Source organism: Canis lupus, chromosome 15, assembly GCF_048164855.1.
Source record: "Canis lupus baileyi chromosome 15, mCanLup2.hap1, whole genome shotgun sequence".
In the NCBI taxonomy this organism is placed as follows: domain Eukaryota; kingdom Metazoa; phylum Chordata; class Mammalia; order Carnivora; family Canidae; genus Canis; species Canis lupus.
In genome coordinates, this window is record NC_132852.1 from 8346026 (window position 1) to 8364421 (window position 18396).

The 18396-nt window shown below is 43.7% G+C and overlaps 1 protein-coding gene and 1 long non-coding RNA gene across 2 annotated transcripts in view; one reads left to right on the top strand and one right to left on the bottom strand.

Moving 5' to 3' along the window:
- Positions 1-15498, bottom strand: part of VEGFC (vascular endothelial growth factor C) — a 104144-nt gene extending 88646 nt beyond the window's left edge. The window contains exon 1 of the mRNA XM_072775878.1: positions 15333-15498. Within this exon, the coding sequence (XP_072631979.1) occupies positions 15333-15479 (147 nt within the window). The 5' untranslated portion in view covers positions 15480-15498. The remainder of the gene's footprint in view (positions 1-15332) is intronic.
- Positions 15499-16725: 1227 nt separating this feature from the next.
- The window catches only part of LOC140604618 (uncharacterized), a 308727-nt gene continuing 307056 nt past the window's right edge, over positions 16726-18396 (top strand). Inside the window, exons 1-2 of the long non-coding RNA XR_012007437.1 lie at positions 16726-17278; positions 17386-17564. This is a non-coding gene — a long non-coding RNA (uncharacterized lncRNA). The remainder of the gene's footprint in view (positions 17279-17385; positions 17565-18396) is intronic.

Here is an 18396-nt window from a genome sequence, read left to right on the forward strand (position 1 = left end):
GTACATACATAAGAAAAAAAGAATGAGTGGGAGCAGAGGACAGTAGGACTTCACATGCTGATTGTCTAGTTGCGGCCACTCTGTTTTCTCATAGTGGACATAACTGCTGGTGAGTTTGATGACTAGGCCATGCTGGGTTACAAAGAATTTCTAGTGATATTTGCTCACAATTATAATTGGAAGCAAGAAAGAAAGTGGCAAATAACCCCCCCCCACACACACACACAGATACACACACACCCGAAGAAAGCAAGTGAACAGGACTCTCTTCTAGAAAAGAATGCTACCAGAGGGAAAATTATTCCCTTAAGGTACCCTAAACCAAAGAAAATAAGTATTTTTTTTCTCTAACAATCATTAAGCCAGTATTTAGCGCTATGACATCTATTATAATCAAATGTTTTTTTAAATTTTTTTTTATAATCAAATGTTGACTAAGTTCTTAAGATTTAAGTTCCAAGTAGGAACTACCTAATTAAATAATTTTGACTAAATCACCTGGCCCTGAAAGCAAGTTACTCTGTTGAACAAGTAAAGCATTATAAAGGCTAATGTAAACTGTACTTATCTTTAATTACCAGTCTCATTGAAGTCAAGTTTTGATAATTAAACATGGCCCAGATATACTTTAACCATGCTCCAACTCCCTGCTGGAAACATCTGGTCTGATCCAAATACCCTCAGCTCTACATGTGTAGGAACTTACCTTCTCCATTTCCTGAGTGTCTCATGTCCAGATATTCTTGCAGTCCTTAAAAACTCTAGCTACATCCTCAAAAATTTTCTGATTTCAAATTGCAGTAATAGTGTAAATCGCTTTAACAAAATTGTCACAATGTATACATGTTGCCACATGCAGAAAAAGCCCTGAAAGTTTGGAAACAACTCTGGTTCTTCACGCTAAATGCACAGGCCATCTACGTGCTGTGTATACTTCTGTATTTATGGATGCAGTATAGGTACTAAGTTTTCCAAGCCACAAACCAGCTAATATTACCTTAAAATGGAAGGAACTGTGATGTATAAGCATCATTTATGCATCAAGATCGTGGGAAGATGTGTTGAGGTGCAAAGACGACAGAGCCAAAAAAAAAAAAAAAAAAAGACGACAGAGCCTGGAACCTGGTTTGCCACATCATTTAAACTTAAATTTAAATTGACTCTAAGACAAATCTACCCTCACTAAAAACCTTACCATTCTTTATAGAATGCCATTTATATACTGTCGTACAAGGTGGTATAAACAATGAATAACCCTCTTGGCGGGGGTAGACATAGTCATTCTGTAATGAGCAAAAGTTGTTGAAGTGTGTTTAAAAATATTTAACTGCAAACTATTATGCTAGAGTAGAAAGATGGAATAAAGAAAAAGAAAGGATCGGGTAACTTACCAGGAAGAGTATGTATCCTATGTCTGAAATTTTGGTTTATAAAGGAATGTTACTATGTCTGTCGGCACCCAAGGGCACATGATCAAATGGGATGCTTGGCATTGGGCTGAAATACTAATCTCTAAATCAGGAGTCTCGTTAACCTTCAAGGGAGACCGTGATCCTGAAATTACTGCACATCTTTCCTACTGCACACAGGACAGACCAACTCATGTTGGTCTGAGCACCCAGACAGGAAAAAAAAAAAAAAAAGGATTTAATTAACTAAAATGGTAATAGTTTACGTTTAGGCTTAGAAAATCAGAAACTGTTTTGGAAAAGACTACACTCAAGTATGGAAAACAATGTTCCAGCAGGTGCTCGTGAAATCACAGCTTCGGAGAGTCGGGTACCGATAGGTCTAAATGACACTCACATCAACAGGTACTGAAATCCATGTTTATGATAGGTTGGCGACACTCTGGTAAAAACCAAAAAATTTCAAACGTAAATATTTAACTGGAACGCTTAAAATTCAGACTAACGGCAACCAACGGTGGGGCACTTAAACATATCTGTTATTTTGTTTTGCTTTGCTTTTATTTTTATATTTTATTTAAATGCAATTAATTAAAAAAATAAATGCAATTAATTAACATATAATGTATAATTGGTTTCCGAGATAGAGGCCAGTGATTCATCAGTCTTCTGTAACACCCAGTGCTCATCACATCACGAGCCCTCTTTAGTGCCCATCACCCAGTGCCCCCCTCCCCCGCCCCCTCACCTCCAGCAACCCTCAGTTTGCAGACATACCTATTAAAACTCGTTTATAACCCATTCACTAAGCAAGTACTTGATGCTTACGTGCTACACACAGTGCATACGGCACACAGCCTACGGTTCACCTGAATATTGCAGATTTAATTTTTGCACATAAATATATTAGTTTTTAAGTTACCATTTTAATCTTGGGGCTGAAAGTGAAATTTATATTTATCTATAACAATCCTGGGAGGAAGAAAACCCTCAATCACCCCTGACAGGGGCACAGCTACTAGTTTAGGCAAATCAGGCACATTTGTTCTCATTCCTACCATACTACAGACACTTTACAGAGGGGTAATAAAGTTAAAATCAATGCCAAGGACAGCTTTATTTAGGAAAAAAAAAAAAGAGCTTGACAGAAGAAGGCAAAATTTTCGCTATGTTCTGCTAGAGGAAATTTGAAGCAGTCACTAGCATTGGCGCTAGTTTACAGATGCACAACAGCCTGTGTGGTCAAATAAGCATGACATGGAAAGGCGACACCAATTTTAAATTATTTTCATTTATCACTAAGGTAGGTGTCACCATATGCAATATAATAGTCATATAATTATGCCCTGCTCCTGTGGCCATGACACAAAGGTGAGTTTTTCTAAGGCAGGACTGAATTGGTCTCCAACAGAGCAGGCCCTGCTCCTCCAATGTTTGGTAGGGGAAAAAAAAAATCATTTGCCCTACAATTTATGACATCATGATTCGCTTAATCTGTGTATCTAAAGCCGCTTCAAATTACTCAATTTTAAGTGTAATGGTCATGACTCATGAGTAATTTTGACCTTGGTAAAATTCTAATTTGGCATAGAGGGACACCAAATTTTCTTTTTTTAAAGCCGTAGGATTCAAAGAGAACAAACAATGATTCACTATCGTCCCCAAACTTAAATTTGGCCCTGAGACAAAAGGATTAGTTTGTTTTTTAGGGAAGTCTTAAGTGTCACGACCCGTAAGCAAACATGAATCTAAATAAGTATTCCATTTTTCAAAATGTAAACTTGGAAGAGGACTTTCAGAAGGATAAAGTAACTAAATACACACAACAGATGCAAACAAAAAGAAAGAATTAAAAATATTCCATGTAGGCAATGATACTGTAGTAAAGTAAACCGCGGTGGTTTAAAACAGCCTCACATCTGGTATTTGATATTAACCGGCTACTTCCAAGGAACTCCGAGTGCGAGGACATAACAAACCGTTTTCCACATTATAGGAATTCAGGCATAGGATTCAGGGCAGCTGTGTGGTCCCTCCGGTTAAAAGAGCATCGGGGCCACTTTCTATAAGACTTCAGTCTGATTTGGGGACACCTGGGTGGTTCAGTAGGTGAAGCATCTGCCTTCAGCTCAGGTCATGATCCCAGGGTCCTGGGATCGAGCCCTCCATCGGGCTCCCTGCTCAGTGGGGATCTGCTTCTCCCACTGCCTCTATGTGCTTCCTCCATCTCTCTCATAAATAAATAGAATCTAAAAAAAAAAAAAAAAAAAAAAGACCAGTCTGATTTAATTTGTCAAGTTTATCCACAATTTGTTTTGAGGGCAGAGAGGTAAGTATGGGTAGAAAAGACTCCTTGTAACAGTGTAAAGCAAGAGAAGAAATGCACTATTTTCTTGAGGAAATGGGTTATAGGGCTCTTAGCGATACATCCTTTTTTGTAAGATAATTATTTGTGCCATCAGAAAAAAAAAAGCCTTAAACCATTAAACACTAGTTGGCTGCAGTCAGCCTCCCCTGCTCCCAGGTGGTCCCCAAAAGTGTGGCCCTTCTGTGTGGGTGCTATGTATGTGGGAATTGTCATGTATTTGGGAATCTTCCAGAACAATCACGGTGTCAAAGTGTGCTCTTTCTTTTTAAACATTTTTTTGTCTCTTACAAGTACTTCCAGTTGGAAGCAAAAATATTATTAATCTCACAAACACTTCCTCTCCATATAAATGAATATTAAATATGCAATGTTATTTTAATCTTGTTTCTAACTAAAAATATAAGCACAGCACTTTTAACAGGAAAAAAAGTAGGGATGCCTGGGTGGCTCAGCAGTTGAGCATCTACCTTCCGCCCAGGGCATGATTCGGGGGTCCTGGGATCCAGTCTTGCATCCCCCCTCCGGGAAGGGAGGGAGCCTGCTTCTCCCTCTGCCTGTGTCTCTGCCTCCCTCTGTGTGTCTATCGTGAATAAATAAATAAAATCTTAGAAAAAAAGAAAAAATAGTATAAGGTCAAAGATGACTGTGAAGAAAATTACATTAAAATTTAAATTTGGAAGTATAATGGCACTTAAATAAAAGCTGCATTTTATATCATTACATACAGTTCTAGTCTTGAAATAAAAATAGGGAAAACCACTTTTTTTGGAAAACCACTTTAAAAAAAGATAGCAGTATCTGCAGATAGATTTGTATAGATAATCTACATGGATGTGTATGGATTTGCATAGACAATGTATTATCAAATTCTTTATTCACAACAGGCTATCTACTGTCTGTCTAATCTTTTGGTTCAGATTGAGTCAGGAATACATTCTCAGTTAAGGAATACAGTTTCTGATCAAAAGTTCCTAAAATACTTCAACTAATATCTGTATTTAAATCCTAAGGAAGTGAATTTTCAAGATGCTATTGAAGAAACATATATTGTTAGCTCTTGAAGAGCTGGGAACTGTAAATGCCACTTATTTTGAATTTCCTCTTCCTCGTCTGCTCATGTACCTCCAACATCCTCCATCTCCATCACCATCAAGTTTCTGCGCAGAGAAATTCATAGTGTTTACTATCTGGCAAATGAGCAAATAGAACCATCAAACAAGATCAACTACTGTGAGCAAATTAGGGCGCTCACGTAAATCAGACTTACCCCAGAAGTAAAGTATCTACTCCATGATTCATCTCAACGACAGCACAGTTGGGACAGACTTTGCTGGTTCCCATTCTGGAAGAGTGCCCCCAAAGAACCAGAGCAATTACATTTTTCTAGACAGATTTACATGAGTTGACCTCTTGCACATTTTCTTTGTTGAAACTATATTTTTAATATTTTAGATATTCTGGAATGGTTTCCCTGTAACTTTGTATATTTTTATTTCTCTTATGCCAATTAATAATATACAGACTTGAGAGGTTTATACACTGAAGTAGCTATATCAGTCTGTTTCTTTTATAGAGATTTAAACTTTAAAGTATTTAAGCTTTGGGGCACCTGGGTGGCTCAGTCAGTTAAGCATCTGCCTTCAGCTCAGGTTGTGATCCCAGGGCCCTGGGATGGAGTCCATTATCGGTCTCCCTGCTCAGCGTGGAGTCTGCTTCTCCTTTTCCCTCTGTCCCTCCTCCTACTCATGCTTTCTCTCTTGCACTCACTCTCTCTCAAATAAATAATTAAAATCTTAAAAAAAATATTTAAGCTTTGAAGTATTCAGGATGAGTTCATGTGAAATTAAATGGCATTCTAAAACTCCTATGTGCACCAAAATCCTTTTCATTCAATGACTTAAGTACAGAGCACTTCATGGGTTAAACCTCATCCCCTGTTCCTTGACTTGGTTGGTCATCTGTGGCCAGAGCTGTCACACTCAAGGAAAGACACAAACCAGGCACACAGGAGAGGTAGAAACATATTATAATCCAATCTAAAATACGTAGCCTCCATACACTGAATGACTAAACACCATGCATTTTCTCCAAGTTTCTCAAAATCAAATATCAACATTACCTTCCCTTTCCGTATTTTAGAAATGAAGAAAATCATCAGTAAGCTTATAATACAAATGTAATAAGTTAGGTGGAAGGTGTTGAAGAATTACTCTGAAGAATATCACAGTTACTTCAAATGCCTACGGCCACAGTCCTTATGAGGACTATGATGATGTTTTTCTGAAGATGAAACCTATCTATTTAACAAAAATTTACAGAATATGGCTGCTCACTTCTGTCTCCCTTGGCTAGTCTTACTGGTGGGAGGAATATGTGTAAGCAGATTTTAAGAAGAAGGAATTGCTGGCTGGATCAGTTGGTGGAGCGTGTAACTCTTAATTTCAGGATCTTGAGTTCAAGCCCCATGTTGGGCATAGAGGCTTCTTAAAAAAGAACAGCAAGAAGAAATTACTAGGACACTTTAGGGTTATCAGTTTCTATCTCACTCTTGCTTTCTTGCTCTTTAAGAGCAAATCAGTGTATAAGCTATAGAGAATATAATATCATATACTCTGACTTTTTAAATATTTTCTTTCAGTGGATTGTCCAAAAATACTTGGCTAGGCAAGAAAGAATACATAAGCTATGGCTGGCAGTTTGAAGAATGATTAAAGTGGGGGGAAAAAGGGGGAAGACAGGGGCAGTGTGTGTGTATGTATGTGTGTGTATGTGTGTGTATCTAAGCATGACCACTGTTTACACTGCTTGCTCTGTTTGGAATGTGAGCCATGATAGAAAAAAATGTCTGTTATTAATATATTCTATAAATGTTTCCAGACAGTGCAGTGATGGGTGCTTACATAAGTCTGCAGTGGTCATCACCACCATCATCAGAAATAATCAGGAGCATATAGCGGAATTCAACTACCATATATGGGTGGCCGATGGATTGAGAAGAGCTGTCCCTAACAGACACTTCAAGGAAGCCTGCAGTTGCAAATGGCTTTGGGGAAGCCTGTGGCCAGCTTCTAGTTCTCTTTTTTTTTTTTAGATACTTCTACACAATGATGTCGAGTTGAGCTCCTTAAGACACCGATTGCAGCCTATCACTCAAGAATCTTCAGTAGTTCCTGTTGCTTTCAACCAAGATCCAAAGTTAGGTCCTGCTCCTTGGTTTCTTACACCTTCTACAAGATTCCCCTCTTGCCCTTAGAGCTCTGGACTCTTCAACCAAAGTACTCTACCCCCACTCAACTCCCCAAACCCGCTCCCACCTTCAACCTTGACTGTATTGACCTTACTGCCTCTGTACTTCAATATCCAAAATATCCCCCCTCCTTTGTTTGTGTAACCAGTGTCAACAGTGGAACTAACACCAATCCAGCCTTTCCATGCTTGTCCATGCAGCCTCCAGGGGTTACCCAACAACTTCTGGTAAATCAGGAGACTTGCTTACAACAGCTCTTACACTGTCTGCATTTCCAGTGTAACCCATTCCTGGTATTTCTAATGAGTAAGCTTCTTGTTCCTCACAGAGGATCACATGCTTGTTATAGACAGGAATCACTCACCCTACACTGGGTGCATCACTCACCGCATTGTCATTTCCTGCTTAGAGCTGAAGCTGCCACGAGTGAGAATTAATTAAAATGTTTCTGAATTAAAGTAGATTTAAGTAGGAGGATTTGGCATAAGAAATCCATAAACCTGATATGAACAGGTGAGCGGAGTTAGCAGCATCACCAAGGCCTCCTCCAGGTGGTCACTGACTGATCAGGAGGCTGGTGGAAGCATCTGGAGAAGAATCACCCTATAATCCAATCCCTACCCATGCCCTGGGGACTGTGCTAACTTCAGATCCCAGGATTCTTCAGGAAACCCAGGGCATACATATGTATTTTATATGTAGCCAACATATAACCAACCCCTAGCAGGGCTGATGGTAGCATCTCCTATGTAAATACATGCCCCTTTCTTTAATAAAACTCAGGAATATTCAAATTTAGAGGATAAATACTCTAAGTAGGGTTTCATTAGAGCAGAGCAGGGTTATAGCACCAAGTAATTAATGAAAATGAAATTTTGGATTTCAGAACTGCAACGAATGCCTCCTCACACTTGAAAGCCGCTAGTGCACAATCAGTATCAGGAAACAATACGAATCTACCAGTGAAGGGTATTTCAAGGCATCCATTCGATTGACTCTATGATGGATGCCCAGTGGTAAAGACAATGTCTTCTTTCTCTAATAGTTAAACTACAAAATCTGAAAAAGAGTAAATCCATGAACAATAGGAACCACCTGAATAATTTACATAAGTAAATTCCAGAAGAAACAATTAACACAAATCTTATTATATAAAAATTATACAAAAATTTATATATATTTTATTAAATTTATTATAAATTTTAGAATTGTGTTCTGTTAAATAAACTATCATACCCCATTTAAAATTCTCTACTACATCACTTTTTTTCTAATGTGAAAAATCAATGGTACCTTAATTCACAATCTATATGGATCTGAACACACAATCATGCACTCTGCAACAAATGTAGGATTACCTAGTATTTAGAGAATGCACATCTACCTGAAATAGCGTAACTGGTATAAGCTGAAACGATGTGTGCCTGGAAGTCTGAGGACCTATAATGCTTCTATCAACCACAGTTTGTTCTTCCAAATCCAATTATTCCTGAAAGGCTACTGGGCATATAGATAGGTAGGACCATAATCTTTCACTAAAGTTATACTAGTGCAACTCAGAAAAACTGTGTCAGGAATTCTGGCTCAGGTTCTTGTTATGCAGTCATTCTTGCAATGCTATGGATTCTATGGATTAGGCCATTTGGGATCATCCTTTCATCAGAGGGGCACCATATGGTTAGGCCTGGAAGAAAGGACTAGTCTATTTCAGTGTTGCCCAGTTGTAGGGAATTAGGACTTAAATAAATGTAATGGGGTAGGCCTCTTTTCTCTTCCTCCTTGCACACAGCTACACCTTGCAGCAAGAAAGGAATATATATGATCACAGGCCTTTCACAAACCCAGAAGGCCCAAACCCATGATCACACTCTTCTAAAATATGTGCTGCAAAAGTTTTCTTTAAAAAAGAAATGAAAGAAAAAAGCTTTATCCTTGCTTCTTGCTAAGTCATGTGAGTCTCGGGTCTATTATCTTTAATGAATTATAATAACGTCCATCTCAGAAAGATGTAATGAAAAGCAAACTTGACTTGTTAAGCTCTCAGCACAATGCCTGGCACACACAGATGCTCAGGATTTTGCAGAAGAGACCTAATTATTATGTGAATGCCTACTCAAGATACAGAGGTATGGATGGTACCCACAGAGTGATTTGAACCTGTGAATACCCCTATAGCTGCCAGACAACAGCCATGCCAACAGCACAGGCAACTTTCTTTCCTCTCCCACCAGTCTGAGTCCCAAAATATCCGAAAAAAGCTATGAGACAAAACTCCTGGTTGGTCCCATGTTGATAAGGAGAGACCAGGACCTCCATCTTGAGACCTGCAGAACTGGAAGGGCAAAAAGAAATCTTCCCAATCCACCACCCTCCACCTTCTCAGATCAATTTTAAAACAAGAATACACATACACTGGCCCTAAAGCTGTGCCACTGATACCAGTAACTGCTTTCTACAAAGAAATTTTGATGATAATTGATTCTTGAACAATTGACTGCAAGTCAGGTGTCCACAATTCAGAAGAAAGAATACAAAGTGAAACCAAAATGAAGGATGAATTGAGCTTTTTAATGTCCCAAACCATAGATCCCCAGGCATCGTTCAGAGTTGGGGCAGAAATCTCTTATAAGAGAGGAGGCTTACAAAACACTTAAAACCATACACTCTAAGGTGCTCTGTAGCAATAAAAACTGTAGACTTGCCATTAAAGAGTAAGTATTTGGGAAAAGGAGATAAGAATCCAATCCTTCCATTATGTATCCTTTGCCCTCCTCAGAAAGGGGCTCTTAGGGAGTGAAACTCTGGGCCTCTGACATAAATTGATGCTGAGTGAGGTGAAGACAAGAGAGTTCATAAGCTTCCACTTTCACGGACATTTCATATTTCCCTACCACTGAACCTCCTTTCTAAAGAGTGCTGCCAAAAAGTATGGGTATTTGCAGTACATCAGAGAAATGTCATGAAGCACAGAAAAGGCCACAAGTCAGTGACTAGGTACTATAGTTGCATTTATAGCCTAATTCAGTGGAATAAAATTTACCTCTCCATTCTTAATGCAGCAAAGTAGGATATGCAGGCTGTTAATTTTCCTTTCAGAATTGTAATAGTACTTGTCAAATTCAAATACTTTAAGGATATTACATAATTTAAGTCCTGTTGATCCTAGGCAATTATTTTCCTATAATGGGATGTAAATTTGTAAAGCTTATTTTGCTTCTCCGAAGAGTTTTTAGACTAGTAAAATCTTAAGTTGATTTATGGAATAATGGTATCATCATCCACCAATGATCCATGAACCACCAAGAGCAGTCTCTGCTCTTCTTAGCAAGACCCTAATCCTACAAGTAGGACCAACTTGTCCTATGATAAAAACATTGATGCTAAGGTTTATTCCTCCCACTCCCTAATCTTTCTTATTTATTAGTCACCAAATCTATGGGTTCTTCCTCTGTGACAGCTTTGGCTCCTGTTCCCACTGCCTAAGCTGTGCGGTATTCATCACTTCCCTTTTAGAATATTGCTGTTGCTTCTTCACTAGACTGTACCCCCAGCAAAAAGTTTTTATGACCTCTAATCAATCCCATAAATGATTTTAATATTTTTCTTACTATCTGTGTCTTTCAGGTGCCCAGAGCATGAATCACCCTCCATAACCCACCCTGAAGTGGCTTGGGTCATATGCAGTGCAACCCCATCCGTCTTTTAAAACTTATTCATAGTTAAGATTCTTCACTGTTACTCTATATAACCCCTTGCCATCTTACCTTCTCACCCCATCCGTGACACGGAAGGGATTCCTCTGCTTGATATAGTCTAGTCATCTGCTGGAAATTCTCACCCAATTTACAGCCCAAGTTCTGCCTTATGTCAAGCACTCCTACCAACGAGGCCACATGGCTGACTCTCTTGCACAAACTTCAGGACACAGACAATGCTTTGATACCAGTCCCCTAATATCTCACAGTATTTTTGTGCTTCAGCCTTATTATTTTCTACCTGAGTTGTATAACTCCTTGAAGAGAGGAAAAATGGCTTATGTCTTTTAAGATGCCCCATGCCTAACAGATTACCTTAAAAGCTCAGTTATATAATGAAGATGGTTAAACCAATTAAATTAGTCATTGTTACACAGATCGGTGACTCTAAAGCAGTCATTGTGCTTGAGAATGACTTAGGATATTGTACAGTGTGCATGAGAATGACTTAGGACAATGTACATTCTTAGATCCAAGCCCAGAGATTTGGTTGGTCTCAGGTAAGGGGCGGGGGGGGGGGGGGGGTGTGGAATTAAAGATCTCTAGGGAATTCTAATGCAGTTAACACACAGATCGTAGTTTGAAAAACATCATCGATTAATTTGAAACAGTAAATACAAATAAAACAAGTACAAAAGTATGCAGAATTATAAAGGCGGAGAAAGAAAATCTGTCATGTTGCAAAGTAGTTGCTGTCATTAGAAAGTTTTTTTGTGATAGTAACTATAAACTATATGTGCTTTTGCTACTTTAATATAAAATAGAAATTCTCATTAATGTAATTAGCATTAGGGCAGCCTGGGTGGCTCAATTGGTTTAGCACCGCCTTCAGCCCAGGGCATGATCCCGGAGACGTGGGATCAAGTCCCACATCGGGCTCCCTGCATGGAGCCTGCTTCTCCCTCTGCCTGTGTCTCTGCCTCTCTCTCTCTGTGTCTCTCATGAATAAATAAAATCTTTTAAAGAAATTTTAAAAAATTAAGTAATTAGCATTACTATTAAACTAATCTCGTTTTTTTTAGTTTTTTGTTTTGTTTTGTTTTTGTTTTGCATTTAAACTGCAAAGTAGGGATATTTAAAGTTATTTATGTAAAACAGAAAATGGGCGCCTGGGTGGCTCAGTCAGTTAAGCCTCTGCCTTAGGCTCAGGTTATGATCCCATGATCCAGGCATCAGCTCCGTGCTCAGTGGGGAGTCTGCTTCTCCCTCTCCCCCTACTCTTCTCTCTCTCAAATAAATAAAGAAAAAAGAAAATCTTAAAAAAATGAAAAACAAGTTATATTTGCTCATTCAATATTTGACCTTCTAGATAATTCACTTAATTGATACAAGATTATAAATCTTTAAGCTTTCTTCTGTTGATTTTTCTCTTTAACACAGGCCTTTGCAAAATAAGACATGCTCTCCTTAAATTCATTGCTTTTAAGATATATAAGGATCTAGGTATTTATACTCTCTGCTAAACCATTTTTTGGACTAAAAGTATACTTCCATTTTTTATTATAACCAACTTTTTCTTTTAAAAATCAAACTCAACTCCAACCAACCAGAGTGAACTCTACATAATCTCATGCTGACAAATAATGGCATTTAGCAATCTAGTGCTCTTTCTAGGTTTTGCATTTTTTTTTAGTTGGATGATCATTTTTAAAATTTCCTTTTTCACATCGTGTCTACTTAATTTTAACTAAATAATAGCAATACTTTGCTTGCCTTACTTTTCTAATGTTGGTTTGCTTGTACTAATATCCTTCAGGGAGACATTCTGCAATCTTTTAGTAAGTCACATAACCACGAATAATTAGAAAGAGGAACCTAATAAATGCAAATATCAGTCAAGGAACAAAGAAATCTTGTTTGTGTTTGTGATTTTACCTCGTATCTTTAGTATGGCTTTGGGGTGGGGTGAAGGATTGGATGGCTAAGCATGGTTTATAGTTTGTGACGGTTTCATGTATTTTAAACATTATAGAAATACTTCCTAAGTGTAAATTACCAAAACTTTTCATCTGTCAAAGATTCTGTAGACCTAGTGTGTTTTATTTACCTTCTGAAATCTCTTTTTGGGGTTTTGTAGTTCACAGGAAATTAATTACTTCCCCTCTAAGCTTTACCTCCACAACTTGAGCCACTTGAGGCCACTAGGGAGAGACATGGAGTCTTTGGACCATGTCTCTTGGGAATCCCATGGCAAGGACATAGCAATTTCACTAAAGGCATTAATGACATTTGTCCTGTCGAGCTCAACCAATCAGGAACTCTTTGGCACAGAAATAATATACTGTCTTGTGGGCTGTGGAACTCAGACACCTAAAATGATGCTTCATTAAGTGAAAAAGAGTCCCTATCACATAGAGGATATCAACTCATATTCACCATACAGGATATAAAAGATGGCCAGATATGAAAAGCAAATAAAAATACGTAAAGAATTTCACAGCAAAGGGAAGATTTGATTACATCACCAACAAAGGCGATTTTGAAGATTAAAAATAAACTAACTTTAACCTCCAACTGCAAACTCATGCGTAACACACACACACACACACACACACATGCACGCACACATGCGCACACCTCGGCATATTCATTCAAAACTGACCCAGCAGTAAGTGACTCTCATACAGACTTTTGGCTTATCAGGAAAGACTTCTCATTTTACTTCCTTCTTCACACTTCCTACTGTAAACTCAAGTAAGTTATCATGGGCAATAACCTGCTCTCAAACAGGTTACGTGATGTCTTTCATCAGCCACCTCTCTGGGTGTTGCCTTACTAAGTCATACTTTTAATAATTTGACTTCACAGAAACAGAAAGTGAATAGATATCATGAAATTCAAATTACAGGAAGTGTTAGTGGGTCTAATGCTACATATTTGTGGCATTTAAGCCACATTCTCGTGATATTAGTTCTACTAACGTAAGTATGTGTGTTGAAAAGTACTTTGCAAATCACATAATACACTGTGTTCTGCAATTTAACACTTTTTTTTTTTTTTTTTTACTCACAAGGTTTTTTTTTTTCCCTTGACCCCTATGTTGAAAATACTGAATTACAAATTCAGGGGTGGGGGAGGCTTTTTTAAAAATAATTTTCCCCCAAATTCAAAATTTAAAGGTAATTTTTTTTTTAAAAAAACTTAGCCTTCTCAATTGTAAAAAGTATTTCAAAATATAACTGTGAAGGCAATTCAATGTCTATACATTCAACATATGTTAATCAAGTGAACTCACACTTGACAGTTACCCACCACTGGCACTTCTCCACTTTGCCACCGGCTGAAATAAAGCACTATTGCATTCTGTACCCAGGCAGGGGTCCTGCAAGTCTTTGAAAGGAGGCGTCTCATTGTCAGCTGAATATAAAACTTCTTCAGGAGTTCCCAAACTCTATTAAGCATCCTATATCCATTCTCAGGTCAGCTCTGAATGTTTTAGAGACGCATTTTGGAAGAGCAAGTCAGAAGCAGTCCAAGTACAGTTACTCCTCTTGAAAACCAGAATATCTCAGAAGTGTCTTGGCAACATTTTCCCGCAAAGGGTTAAAACATTCGTTATTTAATAAAACAATCCACCTTACTTCTCGGTATTTTACCAGATTTCAGAAAGGCAAAGTGGATGCAGCTGAAAAGTCATGCCTGATAGTGATCTCCATGAGATCCTGTTGCAGCTCAAGTGTGGCCAACTTCTCCAAGTGAGTCTCAGGTCCTAAGCCCTCAAGCCGGTGACTAAATTCCTCTTCCACTTTCCCTAAAATCGCCTAGGGTTCCGAGTTAGAGGAACGCTCCGCAACTAGGAACCTGGGCCGACGGGCCGGCCCCGGCCCCCCTAACCTGCTGGCACCGCCCCGCAGCCGCGCTCCCCGCCAGGGTGCAAGCCCGCTGGGCGCACCGGGGGCTGCTCTCAGCAGGTTCAGCGACCTCTACCTCCAGCCCCCTCTGCGGCGCCTTCCAGCCTGCTTCCCCTCCTAACTTGCTTTCCTACTTGGTAACAACTTTATGCAAGAAAAAAAATATATAAAAAAAAAAAATAAAAGAAAGAAAGAAAGAAAGAAAAAGAAAGAAAGAAAAAAAGAAAGAAAACTTTTCTCCCAGAAAGCGCGCAGTCTACTCGGTCAACTCTGGATGCAACGTCCAGAAGGTGAAACAGTCACAGCACACTTGAGCCCCAGCGCGCCCAGCCCGGCCCCGCAGGAGCCCCCAGGAGCCCTGCAGGCGCCCCCCCAGGCCGGCCCCGCAGGAGCCCCCAGGAGCCCTGCAGGAGCCCTGCAGAAGCCCCGCAGGAGCCACCCAGGAGCCACCCAGGAGCTCGAGGAGCCCTCAAGGGGCCCCGCAGGAGCCCCCCAGTCCGGCCCCGCTGGAGCCCCCAGGAGCCCCCAGGAGCCCCGCAGGAGCCCTTCAGGAGCTCCCTCCCCAAGGAGCCCCGCAGGAGCCCCCCAGTCCGGCCCCGCTGGAGCCCGCAGGAGCCCCTCCAAGCACCCCCAGGAGCCCCGCAGGAGCCCTCCAGGAGCCCCCCGCGCCCAGCCCGACCCCCAGCCCGGCCGCGCACCTACCTGGGCCTCGCCCGCGTCGGGCTCCGCGTCGGAGAAGCCGAGTCCCGATTCGAAGGCGGCGGCGGCGGCGGGCGCGTCGCGGGGCCCCGGCAGCAGCGCAGCGGCGAGCAGGGAACACGCCAGAGACCAGAAGCCCAGCAAGTGCATGGTGGAAGGAGCGGGGCGCGCGGCCGGGCGCGGCGGGGGCGCGGCGGGGGCGGGGGCGGGGGGCGCTGCGCTCCCGGCGCCGAGAGCCGCGGGCGACCCCGAGGGCGGCGGCCCACGCTCCCCGCGCGGCTCGACGCCGGCCGGGCCGGGGCGCGGGGCGCGGGGCGCGGGGGGCGCGGGGGGCGCGGGGCGCGGGGCAGGTGGGAGCGTCACGGGGAGCCGGGCGCCCGGGCGGTCCGCATGCGGGGCGGGCGAGGTGAGGCGCGGGCGCGGGCGCGGGCGCGGGGGGACGGCTCCTCCGCTCGCCTTTCGGGCGCCGCTCCCCGGCGGGAGGGGGGCACGGCCGAGCCCCCGGGCGCTGCTCGGCCCCTCCGACGGCCCCGGGCCCGCGGCCCGCTCCGCCCTCCCCTCCCCTGCCCGGCGCGGCGAGCGGCGGCCGGCTGCGGAGCGCGGCCCGAGCGGCGGCGGCGGCGGGCGCAGGGGCAGGGCATGGCTGACGCGCCCTCTGCCTGCGCTTATGTGAGAGAAAGCGGCCGAGGGAGGGAGCGTGCCGAGCCCGGCCGCCCTCCCCTCTCACTTTCCCTCGGAAGCGCTCCTCGCGCTCCCCGCGGCCCGCGCCTCCGCCCCGGCGCCCGCGGCCCCTCCCCGCCCCCGGAGGCGGCCCGCGGGGCAGGCGCGGCGGGGCCCGGAGGCCGACCCTTTGTCCTCGCCCGCGCCCCGCGCCAGGGGTGCACGCGGCCCCGGGGCCCGGGAGGCCCGCGGGGAGCTCGGCCGCCGGGGCGGGGGGGCCCTGTGGCCCCGCGTCCCGCTAACGGGCTGCGCAGCCGGCGCTCCCGGGAGCCCCGGGTGCAGGGAGCGCGGGAGGCCCTCGGGGAGCGCGGCCGCCAGGCGGGGGTGGGGTGGGTGGGGTGGGGGCTGCGCAGCGAGCGCTCCCGGGAGCCCCGGGCTGCAGGGCGCGCGGGGTGCACGCGGCCCCGGAGCCCGGGAGGCCCCCGGGGAGCTCGGCCGCCGGGGCGGGTGGGGGTGGGGGCCGCACAGCGAGCGCCCCCGGGAGCCCGGGGTTGCAGGGCGCGCGGCCCCGGAGCCCGGGAGGCCCGCGGGGAGCTCGGCCGCCCGGGCGGGGTCCCCTGTGGCCCCGCGTCCCGCTAACGGGCTGCGCAGCGAGCGCTCCCGGGAGCCCCGGGTGCAGGGCGCGCGGGGTGCACGCGGCCCCGGCCGGTGGGGATGCAGGGCCCAGCTCTGCACCGACGACGGGACACACACACACACGGGGTCGGTTTCTGCGGGGCAAGTCGGGCTCGCCTGAGAGGGGGAGGGGTAAAGACACACGTGTGTGCATCACATTGTGCAAAGTGACATTTGCACGGGAGTCCCCGCGCCTCCCCGGTTGGAAAACCGCGTCGTGGCGCCCGCTGCCCGGGCGTGGCCCTCCTTGGCGCGCACTGGGGGGACCTGCGGATGAGCAGGCCGCAGGGGGTCCGCGGGGTGCAGAACGTGAAAAACCCGGGCTACCTTTAAACACACTGATCCTAGCATCTCTGACCGAGAAGACACTTTATTGCCCGATTCAGATTCACCTCTCTTTGAGTTCTCGAGCTTCCCTCGCCCAGGACGCACTGGAAGGCGCTCATATCTCCAGGGACAGGGAGTCCTCTGTGCTTTTCTTTCTTTTTTTTCTTTCTTTCTTTCTTTCTTTCTTTTTTTTTTTAAATCAACATCGCCGAAAAGCATTTCCTTCCACGTATCCATTGCTCTCGACTTCTGGACTTTACACAATAAATCTGATCTAACTTCCACATGTGAGTGCTCCGAATATTTTGAAAACATCTGTCGTGTTCCCCCTATGCTAGCTTTCCTGCCGGCTAAATATCCTTTTTTTTTTTTTTTTTTTTTTTTTAACGGAAAGGACAGCTCCAAGTTCCCTCATCAACCCTAGTCTGATTTTCCACGTTCTTCCTCTAGTATGCTGCTGGGAACAAGACGCAGTCCTGAAAGTGTTCTACAAGCACATAGAAAGGGTCGTCCTCGTCCAGACTGTGCATTTGTTGATGCAGCCTCGAATGGAGTTTATTTTCTGGCAGCCAAGTGAGTGTTGACTCACACGACGCTTAAAATCAACTAAATTCCTCAAGAATTTTTCATGTGCACTGCAGTTCAGTCACATGTACATTACCCAGCATTTGTGAAGTTGGCTTAGGGCTTCCAAGATCTGAGCTCTGTTATTTATCTTTATTAAGGTCTGTCCACCCAGTGAGTCGGCCCTAGATCACAGCATGTTGAGATGTTTTTGGGATGCTGGTGCTCCGGGTCTATTATGCTTCTCGCTGTCCTTCTGCTCATATTTCATCAGTTTGCCACATTTGTCTTCAGATACTGATAAAGCTGTGAAAGGGGAAGAGCTAAGACCAGACTAGTAGGACTGAAGAAGATGGAGCTGCTTTTTTAACCATTCCTTTCTATAGTGCTTCTCAACTTTGCACTTCGGATACGGAGAGGGAATTTCAAGAACACATGCTTGAGTGCACCATCAAGATTCTGGTTTAAGTGGCCGGGGGTCAGATGTGCACTTCAGACCCCAATACGCAACCCCATTGAGAGTCTCAGGCATTTGCCACACTCCTAGGGCTTGGCTTAGAGTGGAGACTGCAAATCAACAGAATCAAAATGTATCAAACTGTATGGTGTTAACTGATTTATTTTATTTGAAATACAGCTATAAGCACATACAGGCCTTTTTTTCCCCCTCTCAAAAATGGTATTGTTTTTACCACTTATTATTTTAAGTCAAGGAAATGCTGGCAAAAAGAATAGTTGAGAGAAAAAAAAAAAGCAATCTCAGAAGACCATCCTGCATTTGTTGTTGGAGTGTCTTCACTGTAAAAGAGGAGAATTTCTCTGCTCTACCTTTATCTGCCAC